Source organism: Aspergillus mulundensis, assembly GCF_003369625.1.
Source record: "Aspergillus mulundensis strain DSM 5745 chromosome Unknown scaffold_3, whole genome shotgun sequence".
Classification (NCBI taxonomy): Eukaryota; Fungi; Ascomycota; class Eurotiomycetes; order Eurotiales; family Aspergillaceae; genus Aspergillus; species Aspergillus mulundensis.
In genome coordinates, this window is record NW_020797891.1 from 176,655 (window position 1) to 202,826 (window position 26,172).

The 26,172-nt window shown below is 53.8% G+C and overlaps 9 protein-coding genes across 9 annotated transcripts; 5 read left to right on the plus strand and 4 right to left on the minus strand.

The window, feature by feature from the left end:
• Window positions 1–1,561: 1,561 nt before the first annotated feature.
• On the plus strand, window positions 1,562–2,241 carry DSM5745_03858 (uncharacterized protein; the record flags this gene model as incomplete). Its single annotated transcript, XM_026745874.1, has 3 exons — window positions 1,562–1,581; window positions 1,643–1,990; window positions 2,049–2,241. 3 exons carry the CDS (start codon window positions 1,562–1,564, stop codon window positions 2,239–2,241), a joined length of 561 nt encoding a protein of 186 aa, XP_026604870.1.
• Window positions 2,242–2,689: 448 nt separating this feature from the next.
• On the minus strand, window positions 2,690–6,433 carry DSM5745_03859 (hybrid sensor histidine kinase/response regulator; the record flags this gene model as incomplete). The annotated part of the gene is made up of 3 exons (XM_026745875.1): window positions 2,690–3,290; window positions 3,338–6,277; window positions 6,333–6,433. 3 exons carry the CDS (start codon window positions 6,431–6,433, stop codon window positions 2,690–2,692), a joined length of 3,642 nt encoding a protein of 1,213 aa, XP_026604871.1.
• Window positions 6,434–7,172: 739 nt separating this feature from the next.
• On the minus strand, window positions 7,173–9,485 carry DSM5745_03860 (putative guanine deaminase; the record flags this gene model as incomplete). The annotated part of the gene is made up of 3 exons (XM_026745876.1): window positions 7,173–7,595; window positions 7,691–7,805; window positions 8,173–9,485. The coding sequence occupies 3 exons, from the start codon at window positions 9,483–9,485 to the stop codon at window positions 7,173–7,175; spliced, it is 1,851 nt and encodes a 616-aa protein (XP_026604872.1).
• Window positions 9,486–9,873: 388 nt separating this feature from the next.
• DSM5745_03861 (uncharacterized protein) lies at window positions 9,874–11,254 on the minus strand (the record flags this gene model as incomplete). The annotated part of the gene is made up of 2 exons (XM_026745877.1): window positions 9,874–10,128; window positions 10,190–11,254. 2 exons carry the CDS (start codon window positions 11,252–11,254, stop codon window positions 9,874–9,876), a joined length of 1,320 nt encoding a protein of 439 aa, XP_026604873.1.
• Window positions 11,255–11,665: 411 nt separating this feature from the next.
• Window positions 11,666–13,408, plus strand: DSM5745_03862 (putative Hexose transporter; the record flags this gene model as incomplete). The annotated part of the gene is made up of 5 exons (XM_026745878.1): window positions 11,666–11,767; window positions 11,818–12,587; window positions 12,644–12,849; window positions 12,909–13,089; window positions 13,141–13,408. The coding sequence occupies 5 exons, from the start codon at window positions 11,666–11,668 to the stop codon at window positions 13,406–13,408; spliced, it is 1,527 nt and encodes a 508-aa protein (XP_026604874.1).
• A 433-nt stretch (window positions 13,409–13,841) lies between these two features.
• DSM5745_03863 (uncharacterized protein) lies at window positions 13,842–14,524 on the plus strand (the record flags this gene model as incomplete). The annotated part of the gene is made up of 3 exons (XM_026745879.1): window positions 13,842–13,972; window positions 14,025–14,256; window positions 14,312–14,524. 3 exons carry the CDS (start codon window positions 13,842–13,844, stop codon window positions 14,522–14,524), a joined length of 576 nt encoding a protein of 191 aa, XP_026604875.1.
• A 3,518-nt stretch (window positions 14,525–18,042) lies between these two features.
• Window positions 18,043–19,823, plus strand: DSM5745_03864 (uncharacterized protein; the record flags this gene model as incomplete). Its single annotated transcript, XM_026745880.1, has 4 exons — window positions 18,043–18,299; window positions 18,350–18,737; window positions 18,784–19,330; window positions 19,381–19,823. The coding sequence occupies 4 exons, from the start codon at window positions 18,043–18,045 to the stop codon at window positions 19,821–19,823; spliced, it is 1,635 nt and encodes a 544-aa protein (XP_026604876.1).
• A 649-nt stretch (window positions 19,824–20,472) lies between these two features.
• Window positions 20,473–20,889, minus strand: DSM5745_03865 (putative quinol monooxygenase; the record flags this gene model as incomplete). The annotated part of the gene is made up of 2 exons (XM_026745881.1): window positions 20,473–20,635; window positions 20,693–20,889. 2 exons carry the CDS (start codon window positions 20,887–20,889, stop codon window positions 20,473–20,475), a joined length of 360 nt encoding a protein of 119 aa, XP_026604877.1.
• Window positions 20,890–21,544: 655 nt separating this feature from the next.
• Window positions 21,545–23,040, plus strand: DSM5745_03866 (uncharacterized protein; the record flags this gene model as incomplete). Its single annotated transcript, XM_026745882.1, has 5 exons — window positions 21,545–21,812; window positions 21,868–22,037; window positions 22,095–22,274; window positions 22,347–22,457; window positions 22,510–23,040. The coding sequence occupies 5 exons, from the start codon at window positions 21,545–21,547 to the stop codon at window positions 23,038–23,040; spliced, it is 1,260 nt and encodes a 419-aa protein (XP_026604878.1).
• Between the last annotated feature and the right edge of the window lie 3,132 nt (window positions 23,041–26,172).

Below are 26,172 nucleotides of genomic sequence, written 5' to 3' on the forward strand. Positions count from 1 at the left end.
CTTAATATAAAATTAGTTTATTTATTTACTTGTTTTCTTTTTACTTTTAATTATTTTTTTTGTATTACGGCCGGTTGTCTTCACTTGGTTTTTATTAGTTAAATAGCTTGCTTAAATATTTATAAATTAAATAAGGTTATAAATAAGTATAAAGGACTTAATACCATAAAGTTATGCTAGGTTTTTAATTTATAAATTTTTTAAATATTAAGATAGTACTTTTTAATTTTTTTTGCAATTCTAAGTACAGGGCTATTTTAAATATATTTTAAATAATAGCTTTTTATTAGCTTAAAGTTACTAGTTTAAATAAGCAAGAATTAACACTTTTTTACTAAGCCAAGCATATTAAATTTTTATATGTAAAATTAGAATTTAAAAGTTTAATACTTTTTAAAGGTTTTTGCCGCCGCACTAGCCTAATTAAAAAGTGGTAAATTAACTTTCTAACTCCACCTAATTTACCTAACCTATAAAAAAAAAACTTACATAATTATACCCAGGTTTAAACCCGGGACCTCCCGGTTTTTAAAAATTTTTAAAAAGTAATTTCCAGCCTAGTTTTAGCCTGTTTAAGCCCGGAAAAAAAAATAGGTGCTTCCCTAATAAAAATAGGTACTTAGCACTTTTTAAAGGCTTTAGGTGTTTATATAAGGCTTTTTAAAGCCTAAAATAAGCTAAAATTGCCCTTTAAAGGCTAAATTAGGTTATTACAGCACTAGCACGTAATTATTAAGCTAAAGGGCCACGTGAGTTACTATTTACCCAACGGAATAACCTTTATTTTTTAAGGGGTTAAACTAAAGTACTGCAACCACTTAGCACGCGGGCTACAGGGTATTTTAACATTGTGTCTATTGTGGGCCTCACTTGGTAGTCCGACAATAGATCCATTCAAGCACCGTTGGTCCTGGGGGTTGGGCGGAGGAGAACGTCTGGGAAGAACGTCTGAGATCTGTCATAAGCTGGGGAGAAACGGTTGATAACCCTCAAGAAGCCGCGCGGAAGATAGGACACCCGGTCAAGTGGCGGTTGTTCTTTAGCACAATGTCATTTGGTCAGACCTCCCCTCTTCGGGGTATCGAAACTTCCCAGGCTTCCTGATCCTGATGCAGTGGACCTCGTATCGTGCACAACTCTTGTTATGTAAGCTGCACAGTTCTGGCTACGTGCGCTGCATAACTCCGGTTATGTAAGCTGCACGAACACGGCCTTGTTTCCCCTCACGCTCCACACTAGGTATTCAGCTCGCCCAGATCTAAGCAACATGGATTGGCGCAGCAGAGGTATTCTCCCTCTTTTCTCATTGCATTGGATATCAGTTGACAATCCTTGCTCCAACAGATCAGAGATGGAACGGCCGCGCAATTGCCTCGCCCGACTGGCGCACTCCAACCGCGGAGCTATCGACCCAGGACGCTGCTCCCCCCCCGCTCCACACCCAAGAGGATAACCCAACAGTCAACTGATGCCGCAACGGCCATAGCAGAGGGGCGCCGTATCTACGTTGGAAACCTACCATATGCTGCCAAACAAAATCAAATCGCCACGTTTCTTCAAGATGCGGGCTACGAGTTGTGTGTTCCCCCGATGGCTCCACAGTTCCCTCTCTTTCCAAGGCCGCTGACTAGAACGTTCCCAGTACTGCAATCGACATCTCCGTCGATCCTTTCACCGGCCGGAACCCCTCGTATTGCTTCGTTGAATTCGACACAAAGGACAAGGCGGATCATGCTATGGACGAGTTGAATGGACGCGATTTTCAGGGAAGACCGCTTAAGGTGAAGCCGTGCGTCCCGAAGGAGCAGCGGAGAGACAATGGCGAGAGGTCTGGGTATGTGTTTGACCGTTGGCAGAGAAGTGATGCGGCCCGGCATTTCAGGGGTTACGCTGCGAGAGGATGCCGCTTGGTTGTCAGTGGCCTGCCCAAGCCATCGACCCAGGCCTACATGAACGAGAAACTGGCCGAGTTCTTTGTTGGGTTTGGGGTGTGAGTTTGCCACTGTCTAGTTGACTTATCGTTACTAACCATAATCGCGAATTGATAGGGAGGCGATCAGCAAGACCATTTGTCCCCATTACCAAGGAAGAGCCGCGTCAAATGCTCCTCACTACGCTTACGTCGACTTTGCTACCGCTTCCCAGGCCCAAGCAGCAACTGATGCTCTCAATGGGATGATCGGACCGTGGGGAACTATCTTGACCTTGACCAAAGCGGGTTCGGATTGGAACGGTTCTTGAGACGTTCGATCCATGCGTTCTCGATCAAGCCAAGCTGGTGACTTGTTCGATATCCGATGTTCGGGATTGCTTGGTATACGGTATACCTTGCGTGACTTCTGCGACTCCATACCGTTGGATGCGACCTTGGTAGGATATCAGGAAGGACTCGACTTCCCAGGTAAGACCCTAGGCGGACCCGTCGCAGGATTATAAGCAATGGCGGTGGTCTACTCGGTCAGACTTCCTCGAGAGTGTATTGAGGGACGAGGGCGAAAGCCAGACGGCCGTGACAGATACCAAAACACCCATTTTAGGCTCAGAGCCGCTCCTGGTTGCACTCGTCCGAAAAACGGCCATAATTCGTCTATTGTCATCATCGCTATAGTACATATTTTCACGCCCGTCGTCGCGGTCACAGACCGAGACAGATCGTGGTCGTATAGTGTTACAAGTACATGCCAGCCCGTTACTTCTCCGCAATTTTCTTCCCTTCCGATAACTTCCGCAGCATTTCCTTCAACTGTTTCAAGGGGGCAGGCTTCGTCAGGAACAAGTCAATGCCGCTGACCGTGGCCTCGTGTTGTGTGGATGCGGATAGTACAGCGGTCAACGCTATGATTGTTGTTCGCCGTCGCTTGTTGCGTCGCTCGAACTTGCGCATCTCTCGCGTCGCGGTGAGTCCGTCCATGACCGGCATGGAGACGTCCATGATCACCACGTCAAATTGCTCTTTCTTGAATTTCTCAAGGGCTTCGAGGCCGTTTGTGGCTGTCTGATAGCCCAGACCGGCTGTCTTCACGGCCATCTCGAGGACTTTGAGGTTGACCTGGTTGTCTTCTACCAGGAGGATTCTGCGTGCTCCTTGGCTATCTGGTGGTTTGTTTGTGGTGGACTCGTCTTGAGTCTCCTCCTCGCCATCAGTCGGAGTTGGTCGACCATCACTTGCACTCTCGCCGTCATCGACATGCGAGACATGTGACGACCACTTGCGCGGGGTGGACAGCCCACTCTGACTGGGACTAGCTAGGCAGTGCTCGAACGCGGTTGCCAATGACTTTGGACTCACCCTTAGTCTGTTAGTTGCTTGCCTGACTTTATATGCGGAGAAACTCACGGTTGCGTAAGGAAGATAGCCGAGTCGTCCACGGTCTCTCCTATTGTCCTCCACCCGCTTGTCCGCTCACTCAGCACGATCAATGGATATGTTGGTTGAATCTCCCCTGACCGCCCATCCTGTGGTTCGCTAGACCCCTTGCGGTAGTACATTCGGTACTCGTGCTCTGTGACGATGGCGAAATCCGCATCTCCACGGTCATGCTCGTCTGTGGTCAGGACTCGTAGACCGAACCAGCCCGTCGTCATGCGCCCAAGGCTGGTCAGTATATGGTCGAAGACCTTCGGATCCATTCCGATATCGCCGAGCTTGGAACTCCGTGTGAAGAGGGATATGGTCTTCCCTTCCAGTTTCTCCTTCAATGATCCATAGGCGCGAGATGAAAGCGCTGACTCTTCAGGCGGGTCGATGGGCAGAACAACATCGACATCCGTACCTCGGCCAATGTCACTCGTGAAGTTGATTGTTCCGTTCAAGGATTTGACAATCTGGTGTACCAGATGCAACCCCACTCCAAGTCCAGGCGCCGTTGTATCTTCCTGGTGGAAGGCAGTGTAGAGGTGGTTGACAATGAAATCCTTGGACATGCCGCGTCCGGAGTCGCTGAAGGTCATTCTGATTGCAGGAACCGATTTCCTGCCGTCGCGCTTCAAGGTGTCGCTCTTCATCAGGAGGCGAATATACCCTGTCTGTGTGTACTTGAGGGCATTCCCGAACAAGTTCATCACCACGCGTCTCCAGGCGCCCGCGTAAATACTGTATCGCCAATTGTCGTTCCACTCAATATCCACGATTGTCATGAGCCGGCCAGTACCATTGCTCTTCGAAAGTCTTCGTTCATTGCTACCACCCTCAGCCCCGCGACGCTGGTATTCGACCCCGGCAAGGATGCCTTCGACGACTTCCTGCACCAATACGCCCAGGTCCTCGTCTTGTAGAGACCCAGGTACTGCGGGCTGTGCTTCCGTGAAGCCTTTCTTTCCTGACTTTTCCGTTTGGCCTGGGCGTGTAAGCGTGTTGATTTTGGCATAGTCGAGCAGGTGGTTCAAAGTATCGAGCAGGGTCCGGCCACAACTATACACAGTTTCAATGAGAGAATGTTGGGCATACCCGGTCACCATTTCCTGGAGGAGCTCCACGGTTCCCAAAAGTCCGTGCAGTGGCGACCGCAGTTCGTGTGAAATCGAGGAGATGAAGTCCCCTTTGGCGCGATCCGCGGCCTCGAGGTCCAGGCGAGATACTTCAGCCATCACAGTATTGCTGAACGCAGCCAAGTATGTCAAGTCCTTTGGTTCCGACAACACTCGACCAGGATCATTGGTCCAGACAACATTGATGGTGAAGTATCGACCGCGCTGGAAGTCCCATATGGGATATATGGCAATGCACCGGGCATCGGGGAGGACCTTCATGAGCTGCTTGACGTCCGAGGTTTCCTGCCTGACGTCGACGCTATCTGAGCTGCTGGTCGCCGCACCCCGACTGCCGTTCACAGAGTAGTTCATCTCATCGGCCACACCCTCGTAACTCAACGCTATCGAACCGTCCTCTTCGATGTGAAATATCTTTCCGCGGGGGTATTGGTCGATTAAGTGATTGATGAACGATCCGGACAATGAGACGTAATGGCTGTCGCTCAGGTCAACACCACCTTCTGACGTAGTTGATGTGTAGTGGCCCAACACCAGGCTTCGAGCTTCCTCCTCGTTCTCTGACGCAGTTGAATTGGAACGAGAATCACGTTGAGTTGCCGATGGAACGTCGTCCTCCCCACAGTCCTTGCGTTCCTGATGCTCGATGTTGTACTCGTCCCGCTTCTGCTCGTTCTGGTTGGACCCGACCGTCTGGCGGCGCGCGTAGACGCTGGCATCGATAAACATGACACCTTCGAGGTCCAGTGCTTGGTAAATCATAGACGCTGCACGATTGACGACAGATCGCACATTTGTTGGAGCCAGACTGTCTTGCAAGTGGCTGGTGGTCGGAGACAGCTTCGGTCGCTGTTTCTTCTGTGACTCCGAACCCTCTGGAGACTCGGATTTTGATTCATGCTGCTCCTTGTTGCTTTGATGGAACTTTTTGATCGGCGACTCGTGCTTGTTCCTTTCCTCAGTCGATGGCCTATTCCCTCCTTCATCGCTTTTACCACTGCCCTTTCGGTTGCCGTTTTGATCCTCGTCCTTATCCTCCAGATCGTCGTCATTCGCGCTGCCGGACCCCGAGACCTGCATCCTCTCCAATTTCTTGTTGACTTGACCCATCTGATCTCGATGCTTCGAGCTTTCTCCACTGTCGAACCACTCGTTGAGGTCAGATTTGCCCTTGACGAATAACCCAAGGGCGCGGACCATCTTCTCTTCGCGATACTCCTCGCGCATTGCTCGCTGTGAGAGTAAATGGTCCATCACTGTTGCTGCAAGTTCTGTCAGGAAAGTCCGCTGTTCGTCGAATATCCCATCCCAGGGCTTGTTGTCTAGGATTGCTACAGCGCCAATGATGTAGTCATCCGGCGATTGAATCGGCACTGAAGCGTAAAACGTGTTGTGAGGATGGCCTGTAACAGACTCGTGGTCGCGGAACCGTTCATCCTTGGTCAGGTCGTTGACCACGAACAGCTCATTTTGGTCTTCGACAAACGACTTCATGGCGTGGTAGCACATGGTGATTCTCTCTCGAGGAAACTGTCCTACTCCAAGCCAGAAGCCCTCGCCCTGATCGCGACCCTCCGCACCGCGTAACCCCGATTTTGGCGTCGCCTCTGCAATGACATGCTGTTGCCGCTTGTCGAACAGGGAGATGATGGCGCGCTGGGCGTTCATGCGCAGGGCGGCCAATTGGGCGAATACGGTGAGGACATTGTCGCGCGATGCGTTGGGGTAGTTGCCAACCGACTCCTGAGCGAACTTCTCGGAATCGGAGAAGCCCCAGTAAGGCAGATATCTGTGCGATGTTAGCCATGTCTGCGACTAGAATCCGAGGACGGGGAGAATGTTACAAGTGCGTTTCCCGCTCACGAGCGCCTTCGCGGTTGTAGGCGTATTTGCGCGGCCCCTCGCGACTCTTTGTTGAGTTGGTGGAGTTTGCTGGTGAGTCCATTGTCGTCTCATCTCTTCGCTGAGTGACAGACGTGGGACCGCGGCAGCGCCCGGGGCCTATATAGAGGCGGCAGGCTTGACATCATCTCCGAGCCCTGGATCCAGGCTGGCAGATGCATGGGAATCAGAGTAAGAACAGGTTGGGCGGTCGTCCACTCGTTGTGCAGTGCCTGGATGCCTGACGTCATTCCCGCAAGAACGGCTGTGACGTCACCCTGACCGCTCCTCTCGGTCACGTGATGGTGCCGACCAGGTGCAACTACAATTGAAGTAGCTCTCACCCATCCAACGCCTCGCGGGCGATGACTTCCCGCTCTCCCACAGGCGCATGTACCTCTCTCGACCGGAGGCAGGCGCGGACGGCAGTTATTCAGCCATCACACTCGCCGGAACGCAGGAGGATTTCCCTTACGACTGCATTACGGAGTTGACGTTCGTGGATGAGACTGCCTTTAAGAGGTTCTTTGGACGGAGGATGGAGAGGGGCACGAAGGAGGTTGTTGATGAAGATGAGATGGAGTTCATGGATGCGTCGAAGTTGAAACTTGTGGTGTTGGGGGGCGTTGAGGAGACGACGTTCTGATAGACATTGGAATGGATGGTGGGTGGTGCTTGAGGCTCTAAGGATACGTATCTGGGTGGTTTAGTCATGAGCAAGATATTGGAGAATCAGGACTGGCCTATTTCAAATCGGTTTCTATGGTCTAGCAGAATGCTGAGGCAAATGACGTTGTCTGCGGTTAATATAATCTTAGGCAGACCGAAGAACCACATAAACGCTCGAGAGCCTCCAACAAAATCGTCGACCCATTAACAACAACCTCTGGCCTTCTGACCTTTCGCAGCTCAGTCGCAGCCTCCAGCAGGTCCCAGGACATCGCCTCGGAGCGATTCAACGCGGATATAATCGCCAGCATGGTGCTATCCATGCAGACATCGTACAATGGCATCGTCTGAATGACAGCCGGGCAGTGCTCAGTCTTCTCAACCATGAGCGGCTGATCCTGCGAGATAGCCCGGCCGGACAACACCGAGCTGGAGGGCGGGGACCTCTCCCTAAACGACGCAAAGACTCTGCGGCTCTTGGTCGTTGCCTCCACAGCGGCATCGAACAGTTCCCTATCAATGGCGGTCATTGTGGCAGCTGTAGCGGTATCGTAAATCTGCAAGCATTGCATCAGTTCCAGCTATTGCAAGGCGAGGCTCGACGTGATCCGTGCTGAATTAGCTGCTTGCATTGTGGTCTCATTGGGTTCACGAGGGCACCTCTCAGGTCCGCGCAGGCTTCTAACACAGCCAGCCGCTCTCGCTCACTCAGGATATCCGGGTCAGTCCCCTTGACAGACATGATGGCGTGGATAATGTCGTTTGCGCTCGTTGTGTGTCAGGCACTATTCGATTCTCGCAAAGACATCCACTGCCCGCGAACTGAACTGACAGAACTGATCCAATTCTCGTCCACATATAGTGCGGCTGAACCGGATATCACAGTGGAACACCCGATCGTTGGTTTGAAAAATAATTGAATAATTAAATCTGTGGTATGGTGCTCGATAGGGAAGTTGAGCGACCGCCGTGAAATATATACCTGCCGTTCGGACAACGCGACACAAATGATGTATACATTACCACGACTGCAGAGGAAACTGAGCACAGAACCCGAAATATTTGTCAAAGTACCGCAGCGTACGTGTAAAGAGAGTTCATCTACAACCTGCTACTCGCCTACCCCTGACATACACATGCGCTACGTTCCGGTCATCGCCGGTCATGATGTATTTCTCAAACACCCTCCTAAGCGAATCTCCACCCTCTCGGGGTGTCATGGCAGACTGCAAGCCGGTCGTCGTAGACACCCATATGGCATCGAACTCCTTGCCGACCTCGAAGTTGCCGATCCGGTCTTCAAGACGGAGAACTCGCGCGCCTCCCAGTGTGGCCAGGTAAAAAGTCTCTTCAAACGTCAGCGCCTTGTCCTTACCTTCTGACAGCACTTCACGGGCGTTCGAAGCGATCATCGCCTGCCGGATCACGGCCAGCATTTGGGACGCCCAACCGCCACCACTGTCGGTTCCAAGCCCGACCTTGATGCCACGTCGCAGAAGGTCCCTCACGGGGGCGACCATGAAGCCTCCGCCGACGGTCATATTTGCGATCGGGCAATGGGCGACGCCGCACTTCAACGAGTGGATCTTCTCCTTCTCGTGATCTGTCATGATCGTGCAATGAGCAAGTATAGACCGAGAATTCAACAGCCCGTAGCTCTCATAGAGGTCGGCCTCGCTACCCTTGAACTGAGGGAAGAGCTCCGTTGTGGCGTCTATCTCCTGCTGCGCCTCGTTGAAATGAGTCTGGACGGCCAGATAGTTATCACGCTGGACAATCTCGCCGAGACCTTGGAGCAGCTCCGGCGTGCAGGAGATGGCGAATCTCGGTGTCACCACGGGATTGACGAGAGCGCCTTCCACACGGTCGCATCCAGGCAAACGGCGAATATGCTCGATGCATTCCTCAGTCTCACGTAGTGAGTCAGAAGCGCTTGCCTCTTGTATGTAGTCCGGCGCGTTCCTATCCATGTTGCATTTTCCCACAAACGCCCGCTGTCCTTTCCTATGGCATATTTCGGCTAGGATCTTTGTTGCCTCGGCGTGCCGCGAGCTGTAGTAGGAAGCAGTCGTGATCCCCTGGCGAAGGAAGTCTTCGACAGTGTGCTCGTACATCGACGCGGCGTATGCGGGGTCGGCGAAGCGGGCTTCGACGGGGAAGGTGATTTCGCTGAGCCAGTCGAGGATGTGCAGCCCCTGGCCGAGACCGCGCATTGGCCATTGCGGCGCGTGATTGTGGGTATCGACGAAGCCGGGGATGAGGAATTCGCCAGGAGGGAGACGGTGAACTTGCGCGGTTGGAGGAAATCCGTTATGGCTTTCGGAGGATTTGTGGAAGGCGGTGATGCGACCGTCGGTAACGACTAAAATGGCGTTTTCAATGATTTCGAGGGTTTCGAGGCTGGTAGAATGAATGGCTGCGCCCTGGAAGACGAGGATGGAAGCCATGATGACGCTGCAGGGTAGTTGAAGGCATCGGGAAGGTTGTTGAGGCGAGCTGGAGATAGCTGGGTGACACGGAAGGAGAGGGGTAGCGCACGTGATCTGACTGGCATTATTAAGGAGTCTCTGCCGACTCCGACCCAGAACGACGGAAAAGATGGCTCGATTTGATGACGGTACGGAGTAGTAGTCTACAGAGGTATACAGAGTACGGAGTACAGTTCAGGAGCTGATGAACGACAAGAGAGGACCAGGACCACGTGACTGCGACCGGCCTCCAGTGGCCGATCCGGGGAAGCTTCCACCTCGCAACACCAACCGAGAACAACACACCTCCACCAAGGTATCTTCATGATCTGCCCATCCTCCACCCCCGTTGTTTTGTCTACACCGATCACCCTTCCAGCAGAGGGAATCCGAAAGCCTTCCGAGCCTCCGTGCTGACATTCTCCGGGCCAGTGTACCCCTTCAGCTTCCGCTCATCAATCTCATTCCGCTGCGCAAAGTCCGCTCCGGGACGACCCTCGAGAAGGTCGGCCAACTGCTCCTTGACGTATTCCTGGTTCACCGGCGTGGTGGGACACGAGGCAATAAATGCGACGGACGCGTTGTTCTCGCCTAGGTGCTCGGTGTCTACGGCGTGACAGAGCTACCGATCCGACCGCGGTCAGCGAGACGGGCCACGGACGCGATAATGGGACAGAACTCACATCGGAATGCCACCATACGGTATCTCCCGGCTGGATGTCCGGCGCATAGACGAGGCATTCCTCCAGCCTGAGATGCGGGTGCGATGTTCGGCTCAGGCGCTGGCTATCGGGCTTCGTGGTTCCCGGGAACCAACCGGTTGACTCGTCAAGCGTCCAACTTTCCGCATCCATAATGTCAGCTGCTGGATCTGCGGGCGGCAAAAAGAACGGCCGCAGTAAGAGGTATGCGATAACCGTCTTGATGTTCGGGTACAGCATGATGGTTCCTTCCCGAGGCGCGGTCGGAGTGAGAGCCGTCCAACCCTGGAATGTGCGCAGGACCTTCGAGTGCGCCGAACCACTGTACATCTTTTGGTTTGCGTTCTTACGTATACCGAGATTGAATGGATCGTGTTGCTCGGGGTTTCCAGAAAAGATGTTGGCATATACTGTCCGGTAGGTTGGATCGGCCCAGCGGCAGAGGCTGCCAGCGTCGATGTGCGGTCCCAACCCTAGGAATGGGACGCCTGGACCTCGATCACGGATACCGTCCAGGTATACCAGAGGATCCGAGGAGGTCTCGCCAGTCGAGTCATGCCAAAGCTCGTTCAACTTGCGCTGCAGTTTCAGCTGGTTAGGGTGTGCGCGCAGTGCCGTCTGCGTTGGGGAGTTATACAGGATGAGCATCGACGGGCTCTCCGGCGGCCATGCCTTAATGGAGTCTTTGTTGTCGGCGACATATCGCTTCAGGTCGCTGTAGAGTAACCTTGCCTCGTCTTCGGGAATAGTGTCTCGGCAGATGAATGCACCAACCCGCTTTATCTCGGCCTCCTGATCCTCCGTAAAGCCATGCAGCACCTGAGAGGTCTCGAATACCGGGATGATCTTGTCTCCTTTCTGCACGATCTCGTCGGTGATAATCTGCAGCTCTTTGCACACCTTGAGCCAGCTCGCTCGAAGAGCGTCGGGGCCGTATTCTTCGATAATGGCTTTCTTAATCACTAAGAACTCGGGGTCCTCAGCATCAGCCGCTGCATTGTATGTGTATTCTGGCCAAGCTGGCCACTTCCTCTCCGGCTTTTTCATCTTGAGCGGGCGGATCTCTCAACAAAAAACAACTGTCGATGTTAAATAGTTTATCATCGACTCCAACGCTGTGGGGCGGGTCACCCGCAATACCACGGGCTCCGAGCCTGCCTGGCTCACTTGAGCCCTGAGGGGAAGTTGGAGTAGCAGGGATGCTTTATCATGCTCGAAGAAGATAAGACGGTGGTGTTTAGCGGACAGTCCGAAAAGAACAAAACGATATCTGCGTCCTATAGGGTATCAATAGTTATCATCGGGTCGCCCGTCGGGGCTCTGCGCCATTTGAACCGTCCCAAAGTAATCAAATACTAGGACGCTGTTGGATTGAAGAGATAAGCTTATGCCAGTATAAGACAATATGCATATCTCCAGGGCCTCTGCAGGATAACCACCTGCGACCCCATACCAGCGATGGCCACGAATTTTGAGCGTCGCCATGTTTCCAAACTCGTCCCGGCGGACCACAGGGTCCTCATGCCCTTGCTTCTGGCCGTGGCCGTCATCAACTCTGCAGTGAGTTATCCTACTTGTCACAACTGCTGACATTCTTTAACATAGAGCAGACCCTAGGTTATGACGGATCCGTGATGAATGGCCTGCTCATCTTGCCTTCCTACTCCGAATACTTCCACCTCACCACCGCAACAGAGGGCCTCAACAATGCGGCCATGTGGATTGGGCATATTATCGGCGCCTTCATCACGCAGCCGATCCCAGACCGGATCGGGCGACGTCGTACAATCTACGTTTCTGCGGTTGTACTAGCCGTTGGGATCTCGCTCCAAGCCGCGGCGCAGAACATCGCCATGTTTGTCGTTGCCCGTATTATCGTGGGTATTGGCGCAAACATCAGCAGCGGCGCTGCGCCAGTTCTGCTGGCTGAACTGCTACCCCCTCGCCAGAGAGCCCGTATCCTAGGGCTCTTCTTCTCATGCTATTTCGTTGGAAGTCTGACATCATCCATTATCAACTACGGCAGCCAGAACATGCAGAGCACTTGGGCCTGGCGTCTTCCTTCACTACTCCAGTTTGTTCCTAGTTTGGTAGCCATCAGTATCGTGCCCTTTGTTCCAGAATCTCCCCGTTGGCTAATCGCCAAGGATCGCAATGACGAGGCATTGGAGGTCTTAATCATCATGCAAGGCAAAGGCAAGACGGACATACGGAAAGGCAAAGAAGAACTTCGCGTGATCAGAGATACCCTCATGCGCGAAGCAAGAGAGCTCCCGCGTAATCCCTGGAGGGAAATTCTGACAAAAGCCAACCGGAGAAGACTGGTCATCCTAGTCACTTTCGGCTCTATGATTGAGATGTTTGGGAATTTCATTATCTCGTGAGTATTGAATGCCACTGAAACATCCACGACGGTCTCTGATTTTGTGCTCCTAGATACTACCTGACCAAGATACTCGACCAAGCGGGCATTACGGCTACGAAAACCCAGACGCAGGTCCAGGTCATCATCAACTGCTGGTCCTTTGCCATTGCTATCCTTGGTAGCTTCATGCTGGACATTCTAGGACGTAGGATCCAAATGTTCATTGGCGTTGGCGGGATGGTGGCCACGCTATTGTTGATCGGAGGCCTCATTAAGCGTGAGCTGGGCTTGAGCTACATCCACCTTATTCTTTTAGTTGCTAATGCGTTCCTCCAGATTACGGCGAGAGCACGTATACCCCAGGCATTTACGGCACCATCGCGGTGATATTCCTGTTCCAAGGATTCTATGCTTTCTCCGTCACCCCGTTGACGAGTCTCTACCCGACCGAGGTGTCCCCTCTCAAGCTACGAACCACGGGTATCGCGATTTTTCGCATGCTGGATTCGGGGTTCGGGTGCGTTCCATCCAGACCACGGACCGACTTATGCTGATTACTTGACAACAGTCTCCTGGCCTCCTTTGCCATGGCCTATGCAATGGCTGACCTTGGATGGAAGTTCTATTTTATCAACGCGGCTTGGGACTTTGTTTACATTATCATCGTCTACTTTACCTTCGTCGAGACGAAAGGCCTCACGCTTGAAGAGATCGCAGCCAAGTTTGAGAAGATTGAAGTGATGCCTGATGCCGAGGTTCAAACCGGTGTTGATGAAGACTCGGAGTCATATACAAGCAAGGCTGAGGAGGTTGTTTCCAAAGCGAGGGAGGTGTAGTAACATGTTTTTCCAATCACCAGTGCTTTTCGACGTGACTGCGTTGGTTTCTTGGTATCGCCTTCACCTCCACCCACGGGCCAATCAGGAGCCGCACGTGACCAAAACAAAGGCCGTCTCCCTCTTCTCTCCCTCCCTCTCCCTCCCTCTCCCTCCCTCTCCCTCCGTCCCAACTCACTCCAGAGCACCTCTTCTTCGTTGCAAACATGGTCGCTACAATGGATCCTGCTGTTGCTGATGCCCGGAAGAGGAATCGCCAGGCACTTGGTGATATTTTTGAAGAGTTGATTGATCTCGGCAAGCAGCTGTCGGACACAGACCTCGCCATGAGGAAATCAATCTGTCTGGCGATCAACCCTTTCTATTTTTCTCTCAATAACCCGCGCCCATCCTGCCTCCCGAGATTGACTCCGTCAAGGGCGCTTACCCTCCCATGACAGACTCCGATGAAGCCCCATACTGCAATGCCGTGGCCCTGGCCTGGCACATGAACCGATTCTTCGAGAGCATTGCATTCTGCCCGACGAAGCAAAGATCCCCACCGGTACTTCGTACGCTTGGTCGGTTTTCCTATTTTTCCATCCGTGCTTGCTTTCATTCTAATTCCGTTCTCTAGCTACGGGCAGGACTTCAACTTTGGCAGCCTTTGCGACACGAGCCAGGATTACGGCTGGGCCGTCCGCTCCGCCTGGAATATGAGTGCCCCCGGACTGCCCCATATCGTCGCTCTGATGTACACTGGCTTTACCGCTGGGAGCCAGCTCCTTCGCTCGGAACTCACTGCTATCATTCGCATTGTGCATGGCCGGCTCAGAACATCCTCGACCAGACCACATACCATTGCGCCGGTAAGCTCTTGGGGTCTTCCTTCCCCTTAGGGGCGCTATCTCTGACGGTTCACAGGTCCTCATGTTTTCGATTGTCGGCCTGCACCATATACGAGTCATCGCGGCGTTCTATGATGGCAAGACTCGAGAGCTCAAAGTGCGGGCCCCGAAGCTTAAATCCATCGATAAGGAATGCGACGGCTTCTATATAGATCTGTCCAAATGGTGGCTCGGAAATGCGAGTTTTATGTCGATGACTGATGTGTATGACGAGCCTCTGGTTGATTGATATGCCGCATGACTATCCCAGGAATGTGGGTGTAACGACAATGATTTCGGGTTTTCGCAAGGCGCTCGGCTGACTTGGAGTCTGGATATTCAGGGTTTTGGTGCAAGTCTACAGACAATTTGCTGTGTTTTAGGTTTCTTCGCTTTAATATCGATCACACGCGGCCCACGGCTGCCACCACAATAAAGTGCGCGAATGCTCTTCTCTACCTTTCCCTTTTTCTTCGAGCTCTTTCCTTCTCGTCAGTGTTGGCTTTCCTCATAGCCTACATATGGCTCAGTACCATCTTCATCTTGCCACTCACTCCGATGCCGGTATACCTTCAACATGGGCTGGTTTGCGGCCAGCAGTTCGGATTTACGCGCCGCGAGCATGACTTTGGCAATTATATCCTTAGCCAATACACGCCCCTGTCCGTGACTCAGTTCTTTAGCCATTCTACCCTGAGACAGCCTACCTCCTCCAGTAGAGAACTGGCCTCCCGCGCCGGATCAGATGCCAACAGCCGGGAATCGATCCGATGTCTGATGGACTGCAATTTTGCAAGTGAGCAGCTTGGTCGCGGGATACACGGGACTTCCCATCATCGCCTCATCCTTCGGTAAATTCTGTAGGATCTCAGCCCGTTGGTCGAGGAAACGGTGGCATAACAAGCTAAAGACCCTCCAGTGCTTATTTGGCGCCTACGGTGCAAAGGGTACTCTCCCGACGCCGCCGTTCCATCCGAGGGCTTGCAGGCGCCGGGCTTCAACTCGACCTCCGCTTTGGTGAGTTCAGCCACCGCTTCTGGATTCTTTACCTGGTGTTGCAGCATTCTTCCTCCTCTTCATGGGTCTTCCTTTGTCATAATGAATAATGTTACGCAGCTGCCGCGCCCGGCCTTTAGCTGTCAAACCAGCGAGTTTGAATAGGCCAGGTTTGAGCTGAATTCTGCGTCATACAGCTGACGTATGCAGCTTTGAGCTTTGCGTACGCGCAAGCGGGGATATATAATCTGGCTGGCACATGCAGGCCAAGAAGCAAGATTACTCGGGTCCCCAGTCTCCTCGCCTAACCACTCTGCAACTATTGTTAGACCTAGGATGATGGCGTATGCCAATGAAGTTTTGTTCTCCACATTGACGAGGAAGACTGCTGTATGCTGACTGCTCTTGACATATTGTACAGGGATGACGCAAGGACACGATATACTCAGGTTAACGGGTTTGAGGTTTGTCACATGGAATGACTAGGGCTCCCAATGGGAGGATTGTGCATGACCACTGCTTAAAAGGACAAGATGTCCCCTTGAATCCAGCCAGTGGACTAAAGCTTTCAATCATTCTATCGCCATCTGTGCCGGAATCCTGCCCTATCCAAGCCAGTTTCCACACTGAGGAACCCATACCGGCAACATGACCCTTGAGCAAATTACAAGGTCATCTCTCCTTCCCCAATCCTTCAACCACGGCGCAGCACAACTGATCCTCGCTCTAGTCAATCCCAGCTAGACAGCGCCATCGAAGACCACCGTTCGTTCATCGTGATCTTCTCCGCCGTCTGGAGCCAAATCAGCGAAGCAACCAAAGCAAATTATGAGAAGCAAGTCCTCCATTCAAGCATACCTCCCTCCATAGCCATGCATCACGTTAACCCAATAGCAGGGTTGGGGCCAAGTATACTGCGCTCTACCAGGCGTGGATCAGCACAGACGACAACGCCGACCTTGCAGAGAAGTACGGCGTGGACGCTATACCGGCTACGATTGGTTTCAAGAATGGCGCTGAGGTTGCAAAGTTTATCGGACCGCAACTCTTGGAGAGCCAGGCTGAGGATTTCATTAGCAAGGTTCTCTAGGATGACTCTCGAGCGGGCATAAGACTGTGTGGGCTTTTTGGCTGTAATTACATACCCAGGGTATTCTTGCTGTAGACGAGTGGCGGGAAGATCAGCTCATTGCTGCAGCCAGTCATAGTTCTCTACTTGTACTGCTATATAAGACAGCACCGCTCACCTGCTACGACAAGAGGGCAGTAGTCTTGCTTGGTAGGGTTTCTGTTGGTCTACGTAGGCAGTTCGCAGCCAGCACATGCTTTATTCTTGGCCGTTATATTGCATCCTCCGGTTTTAGCGGCAGATTGTCGGGCCATGCCCTAACAGCAAAGCGTTTGTTCCATTTATGCTCCTTGTTATGTTTAGACTACAGGCGTGGTGTGTCCATTGGCTGACAGTGAGTATTGTTACTTGAAAATATACCTGGCAATGTTGCTGAAGCTTCCAGTATCCGATTCCCGTCTAGTGCTTCTGTCCCCCAGCCAGTGGAAGAGCCTGGTCTACTTTCACTTCAGAGTTGACAGAGGGGTCTCTAATAGATTGCTGCTCGACTGTCTTATGGATGGATATCTCTACCAAAATACTGAAGATAATTCCCGTAGTCTTTGTATCTGTATCTCATACTAACTCCTCCTACCACATCCGGAGACCGACACCATGTCTTCTAAAACACCTCGTCCAACCCTAGCTCGTCCAAGAATACCGCAGTGCCAGCTGATCAGCAAGAAATGGCGCGCCAATGCGCTAGGCGGAAACCCTCTTCCTTGTCCTCCAGTGTCCTGAGCATATGGCAAAGCTAAGGAAACCCCAAGTCCTGCTGAGCTTAAAGTGCATTCAGGCAAAGTACGAGGAGCCCGAGCACAGGAGCTCATTATTGATGTCCAGACCGGCAGGGAACTGTGGTGGGCTTGGGCACCGCAGCGACTGGGAGCAGGAGGGTTGTTAACGCGGCGGTGTTCGGGTGGGAGAAGATTCACCGGTGTGCTAAGAGCAATGACGCGGTGGATTCTATCGTGAAGAAAACTCTTTTTGCTCTCGTCGACGCTGCTTATGTGGGGGTAGGGGATAGTATAGGCGTTTGCGCCCTGCGGCCTTTGAAGCCTGGGCTCGCACTGCACTGGTTGTATTGCTGGAGGTGTTTGGCTAGTAATAAACCTCTTCTTGGAACTCATCAGCACAGGCTATCCATTCTTTATTTATTCAGGTAACGGTTACACCGAGTCTTCCTGAGCACCCAAGGTACGCTACTGGGGGAAGAGATCATCAATGCCCTGAAAGCCAGACGCAGGTCATGAGTGCCTCGAGAACCGAGAACGAGGATGGAACCGATTGATGGGAATCCTTCAATGTCCCGCTTGGTCTTGCTCGATGTAGCAATCATTGCTCGCTTTTATCGGTGTAGCGAAGATGGGATTCGCTTGTCCCTGAAAGGCACTGGTCAGATACCGACACTATAGAGCTCACGGAACGTCAACGTATCGAGCAGGAGGTAGTTTCTCTCCTGGGATGGCCTTGATGACATCTGAAGTGATCAGTCCAGGGGGTGTGGTGAGGGGGAGGGGCAGCGGTGGGCCTTGCTTGTTGCACGGCATCGCTCAGACCTCGGGTGTCGGCACTGCAGGCATAACACTCCCTCCTCCCTCGTCTCTCTTCTATCTATTGCTCTCTGTTCCCTGTCAGATCAATTTGATCAGGAACGCTCCAGAATGGCCTACTGCGTCCAAACCGAAGCAGCCCGGGTGCTGGCCGAGCGCCTCCTCAACGGCACAGCCATTGACGTGCCGGACTCCTTCAAAGAAGCAGCAAAGAGAGTCAGATTCATTGGCGACAGCGCACCGTTCATCCCAACACCCCTCCGGATCACCGAGTCCAGCTCCGCGCTCAATGCCTACGTTGCCGCCATCGCCAGTGCAATCTCCAAGGACCGATATGGAATCGACTACCAGGATATCACCGTCAACACGTGAGCTGCCTCGGAGAGCAATGTCCAAGCGTTACTAACTGTCAGCGTAGAGACGTGGCATCCCTGTTCCTGATGTCGATCATCCTGCCCACCGTCGGCGCCAAACGGACGCCCGCGCTGCAGCACCCGACCGTCACCAAGGAGCTCGCCAAGGGCGATCTCTACCAGACGCAGAAGCCGATCCATCAGCAGTGCACGAATGTCTATCAGACCAAGGACGGGCGCTGGTTCCATCTGCATGGGTCGATGAACGCCGGCCATACTATGAAGATGGTTGGCGTTGCGGAGCAGGATGTCACCCATGAGGAGGCGCAGAGGATCTATATGGACAAGGTCGCGCAGTGGGATTCAGAGGAGATTGATCGCGTTGCGAACGAGGAGTATAAGCAGGCGGGTGTGATTTGCAATACCCCGGATGAGTTCTTCGCGAGTGAGCATGTAAGGCTCCGCAGCCATTTCTAACTGCAGGTAATGATGTCGTTAGGGCCAAACCATGGCCAAGGAGCCTCTTTACACACTCAAACCGCGTTCCGCGCCTCGAAAAGCCTGGCCAGAGGCCAAGGACCCCTCTCGCCCGCTGGCCGGCATCAAAGTCATCGACTTCTCGCGCGTTATTGCCGCCCCGGTCGTCTCCAAGATCCTCGCCGTCCTCGGCGCTGAAGTCCTCAAAGTGACGTGGGAGGGTCTGCCAGATATCGCAGCGACCTGGGTTGAGCTGAGCACGGGCAAACGCGACACAAACCTCAACCTGAAGAGCGAGGAAGGCCGCAAGAAGTTTGCGGAACTTGTCAAGGCTGCTGATGTCTTGGTTGACGGGTATAGGCCCGGGGTGCTGGGGAGGCTAGGCTTCGACGCAGACTCGCTGCGAGAGATCAACCCTAGCTTGATCTATGCACGAGAGAACTGCTACGGCTGGAAGGGGCCGCTGTCGCATCGCTCCGGATGGCAGCAGATCAGCGACTGCCTTGTGGGGATCTCGTGGATGCAGGGCAAGTTCCTGGGACTGGACGAGCCCGTTGTCCCTCTGCTGCGTATGTCTCCAACCCTTTTGCCCAAACCCTAACCAGCACTAATGGCGAAGCAAACTCCGACTACCAAATGGGCCTCGTCGGCGCAGCAGCCGTATCCCACGCCCTGCTCCTCCGGACGCAGCAAGGCACCACCTTCGACATTGACGTCTCGCTGACCCAGTACAACATCTGGTACTACAGGCTCGGCGAGCAGACACCGGAGGTAAAGCAGGCGCTCCGCGAGCAGCACGGGGACTTGCACCTGCGGCATTACGACGAGATGAACAGCCTGATTGCCAAGACGTTCGCCAGCCTGAAGAAGGCCAAGCCCGGCCTCTTCCAGCGCCCGGAGGACTTTGATACCATGCGCGGGGAGGAGTGGGGTCTCGATGAGGATATCCATATCCTCACGACGCCATTCAAGCTCGGCAGGTCGGAGCTCAAGTACGATGTCCCTTCTGGGCGGAGGGGCCGGTCGGAGGCGAGGTGGTTGACCGAGGAGGAAGGACGTTAGTCTTGTTATACCAAGCCATCTTACTGTCCGCATGACAGGACCGATATAAGATTGAACAGCCGATCCTTGTTGAGCCTCTACCTCCCCACATAGGTACCGAATCTGCCCATTCATCTGCACATGCCCACTCCCTCGTCATCGTACACCATGGTGCTCTCGGACATGAATCTATTAGTACTTTTGTTCATGTTGTCAAATTGAAAGCCAAGAAATAACTCCAGCATCATTGGTCTAGTGGTAGAATTCATCGTTGCCATCGATGAGGCCCGTGTTCGATTCACGGATGATGCATCCCATCTTTTTTTTTTCTTTTTTATCCACCTTCCTTGCTCTTGAGGAAACCCTAGGACAGCCTTGCTCGCCTCGTGTCTTTTCTATATGATCTGTGAAGAAGGCGCAGATACCGAGCGCAAAGACCGAGTGTCAGTGATGCCTTGATTTGGAAGCCGCTTGGACGAGTGGAAGTTGGACTCGGCAAGGCGCTGGACTGCGCGAAAGGCTGGCTGCTGTCTATGGTGCTCCATTGAGGCTGAGTATGGGTGGATTCTCAGCCTTGTCCTGACCCAGGATTGATTCTGTACGTTGATTTGTAAAAGGGCCTTGCTGTGGCAGTCATCTAGTAACTAAAGAATGTGGCCCAGAATATATATCATCCACTCCCCTCCCCCCTCTTCACCATCCCCAGCCCAGCAACCCTCGTCAAAACCCTCGCCTCGCGGGGCCTCGCATACATGGGCTCCGTGAGCTCAAGGAACCGAAGGATATAGTCTCTGTTGAGAATCACGCCCGTGAGATACTCCAGCGACGCGGACCTAGCCACCGTAGGTATTAGCCACATGCTCTCGACTTCAGGAAGGCCAATGACACACCAGTGCTCCACCCACGAGATCTCGCCTGGGTTCTGGGGCGACTGGTAGACCTGGAAGAGGGTGCACTCGGGCTCGTTGGCGACGGCGTCAAAGGTGCTGCGGAAGGCGTGCAGGAATGCGGGGATTTCTTCGGCGCGGATGTGCACGGTGATGTGGACGGATATGCCGGGGGGGTTCATGGTGGTTGAGGATGCCATGGTGGGGATGGTAGGTCGGGCCCTGATGTTGATGCTTTGCTTTCCGATGAACATTGTAGAGGAGGCGCGTATTTATGTGTTTGGGCCGCATGGTGAGGGCTATACCTGGACAACTTTATAGGTAAGACACTCGGGCGCAGATACGAGACCGAGCCGGCCAATCCGTTGGCTGTTATCGTGCAGGTGCGCCATCCCCCGCAGTTTAACCGTAGCTATAGATGAAACTAATAGTTCGAGAGCTGAGCTGAACAGCCTTGACGAGCAGTCCCACCACGCTACTCATGAGACGGCAATCGGTGTCTACAGCTGTCTTCAGACATCAAGTGCTACAGTTGTGTTGAGGCACGCATGAAAAGAATGTAATGCTCGTAAGAGGTTCTATGCCCAGGGTGGTGATGCATTCTATAGTGTACCTTTCACCGTCCCGCTGTATGCATGGCATTTGCAGATTCGTAGTGCTCTCTAGTTGCTCCAAGACCAGCGACAAGCAGTGCCTGCCCTTCTAAGGTTGGATCTGCCACTGCAGAAGAGGAAGGCAGTCCGGTTTGCTGGTGAACAGGAATCGCCGAATTGAGAAGGTGCAGAGGCTGGATCCTGATCTCCCACTCGACTCCGTCCATGATCCTCACCCATAACCTGATCAGCACTACGCAGCATGGAACTCACGCACGAGGACTTGTTCCCTGACGGAGGGGAGGACTTGACGGAGCCCCAGCAGCCCCGTCGGCCGAGCGCGGAGGAGGCCCTGAGCACCGTCCTGGAAATCGACAGGAGGACCCAGCGCCCTCACCATGGGCACGGCGAGAGTTCGGCGGCGGCGGCCCCGCGCGTGCCCAGGCGCGAGACCTTTGAGGATCTGCTTCCCCCCGTGCGCACTGGCGACTGCGGCTTTGTTGGCCAGCCCACCGACCGGCACCCTGACGGTACCAGGCCGCCGCCACCTTGCCTGCTGCTGCGGACTCGCTGACCGGGACACAGGGACACTGTCGAGGATGCGATTCCCGCAGGCCATCGCCCACCGCGGCCTCAAGTCCGACACCGTCCCCGAAAACACCCTCGCTGCCTTTCGAGCCGCTGTCGAGGCCGGCGCCCACGCCATCCAAACAGACGTCCATTTGTCGGCGGACGGCGTTCCCGTCTTGACGCACGTTCGTTCCTCCTATTCTCCCTCTGCGGTCGCAAGTCATGCTGATGTGGACGGACAGGACAAGTCGTTGAAGCGCTGCTTTGGAGTCCGACGCAAGGTCGCGAGCCTCGATTGGATAGACTTGCAGAATCTCCGCACCGTGGGCGCCGCGCAGGAACCGATGCCGCGCTTGACCGATCTGCTGCATTTCCTGAATCAGCCGGAGAACCGGTTTGTCTGGGTTTTGCTTGATCTCAAGGTACGCACTCGAGCTCTGGTCACTCCCGGAGAGCGCTTTTGCTAACACCGCGGCGTTCCTCGCCCTGCGTAGATGTGCAACGATCCCAATCTGATGGTACCCGCGATAGCTGGTGATATATCGCTAGTGGCACCAGTCGAGGGGACCGCTTGGAAGGATCGGATCGTACTTGCGGTCTGGAAGGTGAGCGCCGTACACTTGACATTTCTTCCGCATCCGCTCATCCCTCGCGCAGGCAGGATGGATCCCCCCCTGTGTTTGGAGTATGGGAGACTTCAAAGTCGCCTTGTCAGCTTGGTCGCCCTCCTACGCAATCGGCGTGCTGGACGAGTTACTGCTGTGGCGGAAAACTGTACTCCTTGACTGCAGCTTGTTGAACCACGCCTTTGAGAGCGAGCGCGGGCAGCGTTTCCGCGAGAAGTTCAGAGAGCAGTACCCAAACCAGAAGATCTTCTCGTGGAGTGACGACTCTGATCTCTCCATGGCGCGGAGTATCCGCAACGGCCTTGATGGCGTTATCTGCGACGACCCCGCGCGCTATCTCGGTATATGCCGCCAGTGGGAGGACGATGAGGCGTTCCGAGATCGGATTAGCGAGCCCACAAGGCGCCAGAAGCTCCAGTGGCTGTATTGCAATGTTGTCGTCTACATATACGAATTTCTTTTGTTGATGCTGCAGGGGAGCCCGTGGCGCCGGGCCAAACGCGGCCTCAAGGGAGACCAGGCAAGTCGCCGGACATCGCTCACCATGCCAAACGAAACATGACGTTTTTCAGCTGTTTGGTAAGAGATGGAGTTGGGTCCTGGCATTAGGAGGGTTGTCATTGTCATTGTTAGTGTTTCAGAGATGAGGTGGAAGGTATCCGTCGATTATATTTTGTATCAGTCCGAGTCCGGATGCAGAGTCATCTCACTGCGCGCAGCATCCATGTCGTGTCTCCATTGGTAGTTAGCATTCCTGCGGCACTATTGTAGTTAGATATTAGCCAAGCACAGATACTTCTTATCCTTGACTCCTAGAAGATAGGTAGCTGGTTCTCCAAGCACTGTAGCCCTAAGCCCTATTTATACCTCGTGAAGGAGAGGGCTGAGTGAGATACACATGAGACGATGGGCGGGTGAGTGCAACAGTGCCGTGCGTGATGGATGTTGGATACTAGGCAGGCGAGGGTCGAGTATGGCAGGACTTTGCTCTTTGTATGCCCGAAGCACCAGCTCCATTTTGTATTAGGTCCACCCGGCTCCAGGTCAAGAAGAACAACCATTGACAAGTGACAGAGTTCTAGAAGAGCATGGTTAAGGAATGTCTCGAAGAACGACCTGGCCAGATGTGACTCCCATCCTGTGATATCGTCATGAAGCGAGATCCCATTGGATCTGAGGAACTCTCCTACGCAGCGCTTCATTATATAATGGTCAGCGTATTCATCAAACTATGCTACAGTCTGCTCGCCCAGGTCAACCCCCCTTGTATGCTAACGATCTGCAGGAAAGTGTAGTACCCCTTGTCACCGCAACGTCCTGCAACGCCGAGATAGCGCTGCTCCCAGAGACATCTGGGAATCTTATTGGCACTGGGAAACTGATCCTCAGCCGTGGAATGCCGGACTTTGATAGACACTCTTGATTTTGGTAGCGCTCACCCACACACTCCAGGCTCCGTTCAGCGATGGATGGACTCTGACGATGTCCCGTGCACATTGACAAGATAACCATTACACCCCTAAACCACAAGTTGAATCGGTCAGCCCAATTCTCGACCGCCGCGTCGTCCGTATCCGCATGTGCGACCTGATGCCGTCCCCTTGCGCCCTCTACTCGCCTTCCTCGACTCAACATCGGTAACGCCCGTTTACAGCGTCTAGAATGACCTCGGCATGACGGGCAACGAGTATAATCTGGCCTTGTTCATAGTCATCCCTCCGTATTCTTTCTTGCAGATCCCGTGTAGTCTGCTCATGAAGACCTCGCCGTCGATGTCCACGTAGTGGAGCTGGTTTTGGCGGGTTGGGTTGGGCTGCTCCTTCTTTGCGCTTTGCCAACGGGTATGCCTAGGCTGTCACAACCGCCGTGGGCCAGGGGTAGTGCAGAATAACGAATAACGGCGCGCTGAGGTTCTGGCGTGTCGCTTCCTATTAGGGTTTGAGGCTGGGTTTCAACTTTCTCCAAGGTTCGTTCAGAGACACACCTACAAAAAGCAGGCTGCGTCTAGCCTGCTCCTCTCAATGTCCTCCAGCGACACGAGCCCCAGCCTTAGTGGCGTCTCGCGCTAGTCCTCGCGGCCAGTATTCTGGCAGTGCTTAGTGGGGTAGACGATGGATCTTTCTGGACGAAGGGGTCTTTTGGAGCGCGTATCTAATGCCAGTAACAGATACGACGATTGGTATGTAACGGTGGGGGGTGATGGGAGGAATACACTCGAGTGCGTGGAGGTAGTCGAACGGCGGTGGAAGTAGGTTTGTCTGGCAAGGGAACTGGTTCCGCGCAGTGTTTGATTGAACCTCGCCTATTACAACGGCCGGCGCAGTAGGGTTGCTTGCCAGAGGCCAGTCTCGTGCCGTGCTCGCTGGGGAGAACCAGAAATGGGAAATGGGGACGCCACTGTATGGCTGGCTTGAAACTTGGGTGATGCGCCTCTCTCTTTTGGTGCTTACTGAGCTTCCAAGGGCTGAATAGAGTTATGCTGACAGGAGATTGGTAGCGCTGCGGTGCTTCTAGGCCATAGGCCAGCAGCCCTGATTGTTCGCTTTGGCATCGACACACACGTGGGCGCTATTGAACCAAACCCATGGACCCGTTCCAGCTGGGACGAGAGACGGGCCTTGATTGGTGCCGGGGCTGCCTCTGCTGACGTTGATGACCTGCGTCCTGGGCGGCCATTGGAGGCGGCTCCGAGACAAAGGAAGTTAAGGAACCCCGTCACTTAACACGGCGCCCTCACCCTCCCATCGCCATGCATCCATTCCTCAAACCATCGACAGTCTTGCCATCACGATGGCACCCGTTGGGAGCCCCGGCTACCTGGCCGAGTCCAAGGTCACCGCGATCTATGCCGCCATCATCCCGCCCATCCCCATCATCGTCCTCGCGACATCCATGCGCCTGTGGACGGAGCTCTATCTGCACCATCACCGCTTATGGCTGGATGGCTTCCTCATCATCTGGGCTACGGTACCACCCCGTCCCGTATCCGGCACAGGGGAGAGGATGGCTGACGAGATGTCTTAGGTCCTGAGCACCATCATCTGCGTCCTGCTCCTTCAAGGTATCTACGGCCCTCAACAACTTCCCTATCTGCTTACATGCTCACACGCTCTCAGGGGTCCGCTACGGCTCCGGGCGCCATTTCGAGGCCGTCCCCTTTGAGGACCTCAAGCGTCTAGGGAAGGTAACACCATCACCATCACCATCACCATCACCATGACCATCGCTAACAGCTCCAGCTCACCTACGTGGCCGGCCACCTCTTCCTCTTCGCCACGAGCTGCACCAAGCTCTCCATCCTGGCCCTCTACCACCGCGCCTTCCCATCGCCCCCCTTCCGCCGCATCATCTACGCAACCGCCATCTTCATCCTCATCTGGCTGACCTCCTTCGAGATCTCCTGGATCCTGCAGTGCAGGCCCATCCGCCGCTTCTGGGACCCCACCGCCGGCGGCCGGTGCATCGCCGTCGCCACAAAGCTCTACTACCACTCCGCAACCAACCTCGTCATCGACGTGTGGATCTTCGTCCTGCCCCTGCCGCTCATCGCCAAGATGCGCATGATGTCCTGCAAGAAGAAGATCCTCCTCGGCTGTCTGTTCTCCGTTGGTCTTGCGTGCGTCCCGTCTAGCCCTCTCCTCTCCTCTCATAATGCATCCTATACGCTTCCCCAGGAACCCTACTGACGTCCGGA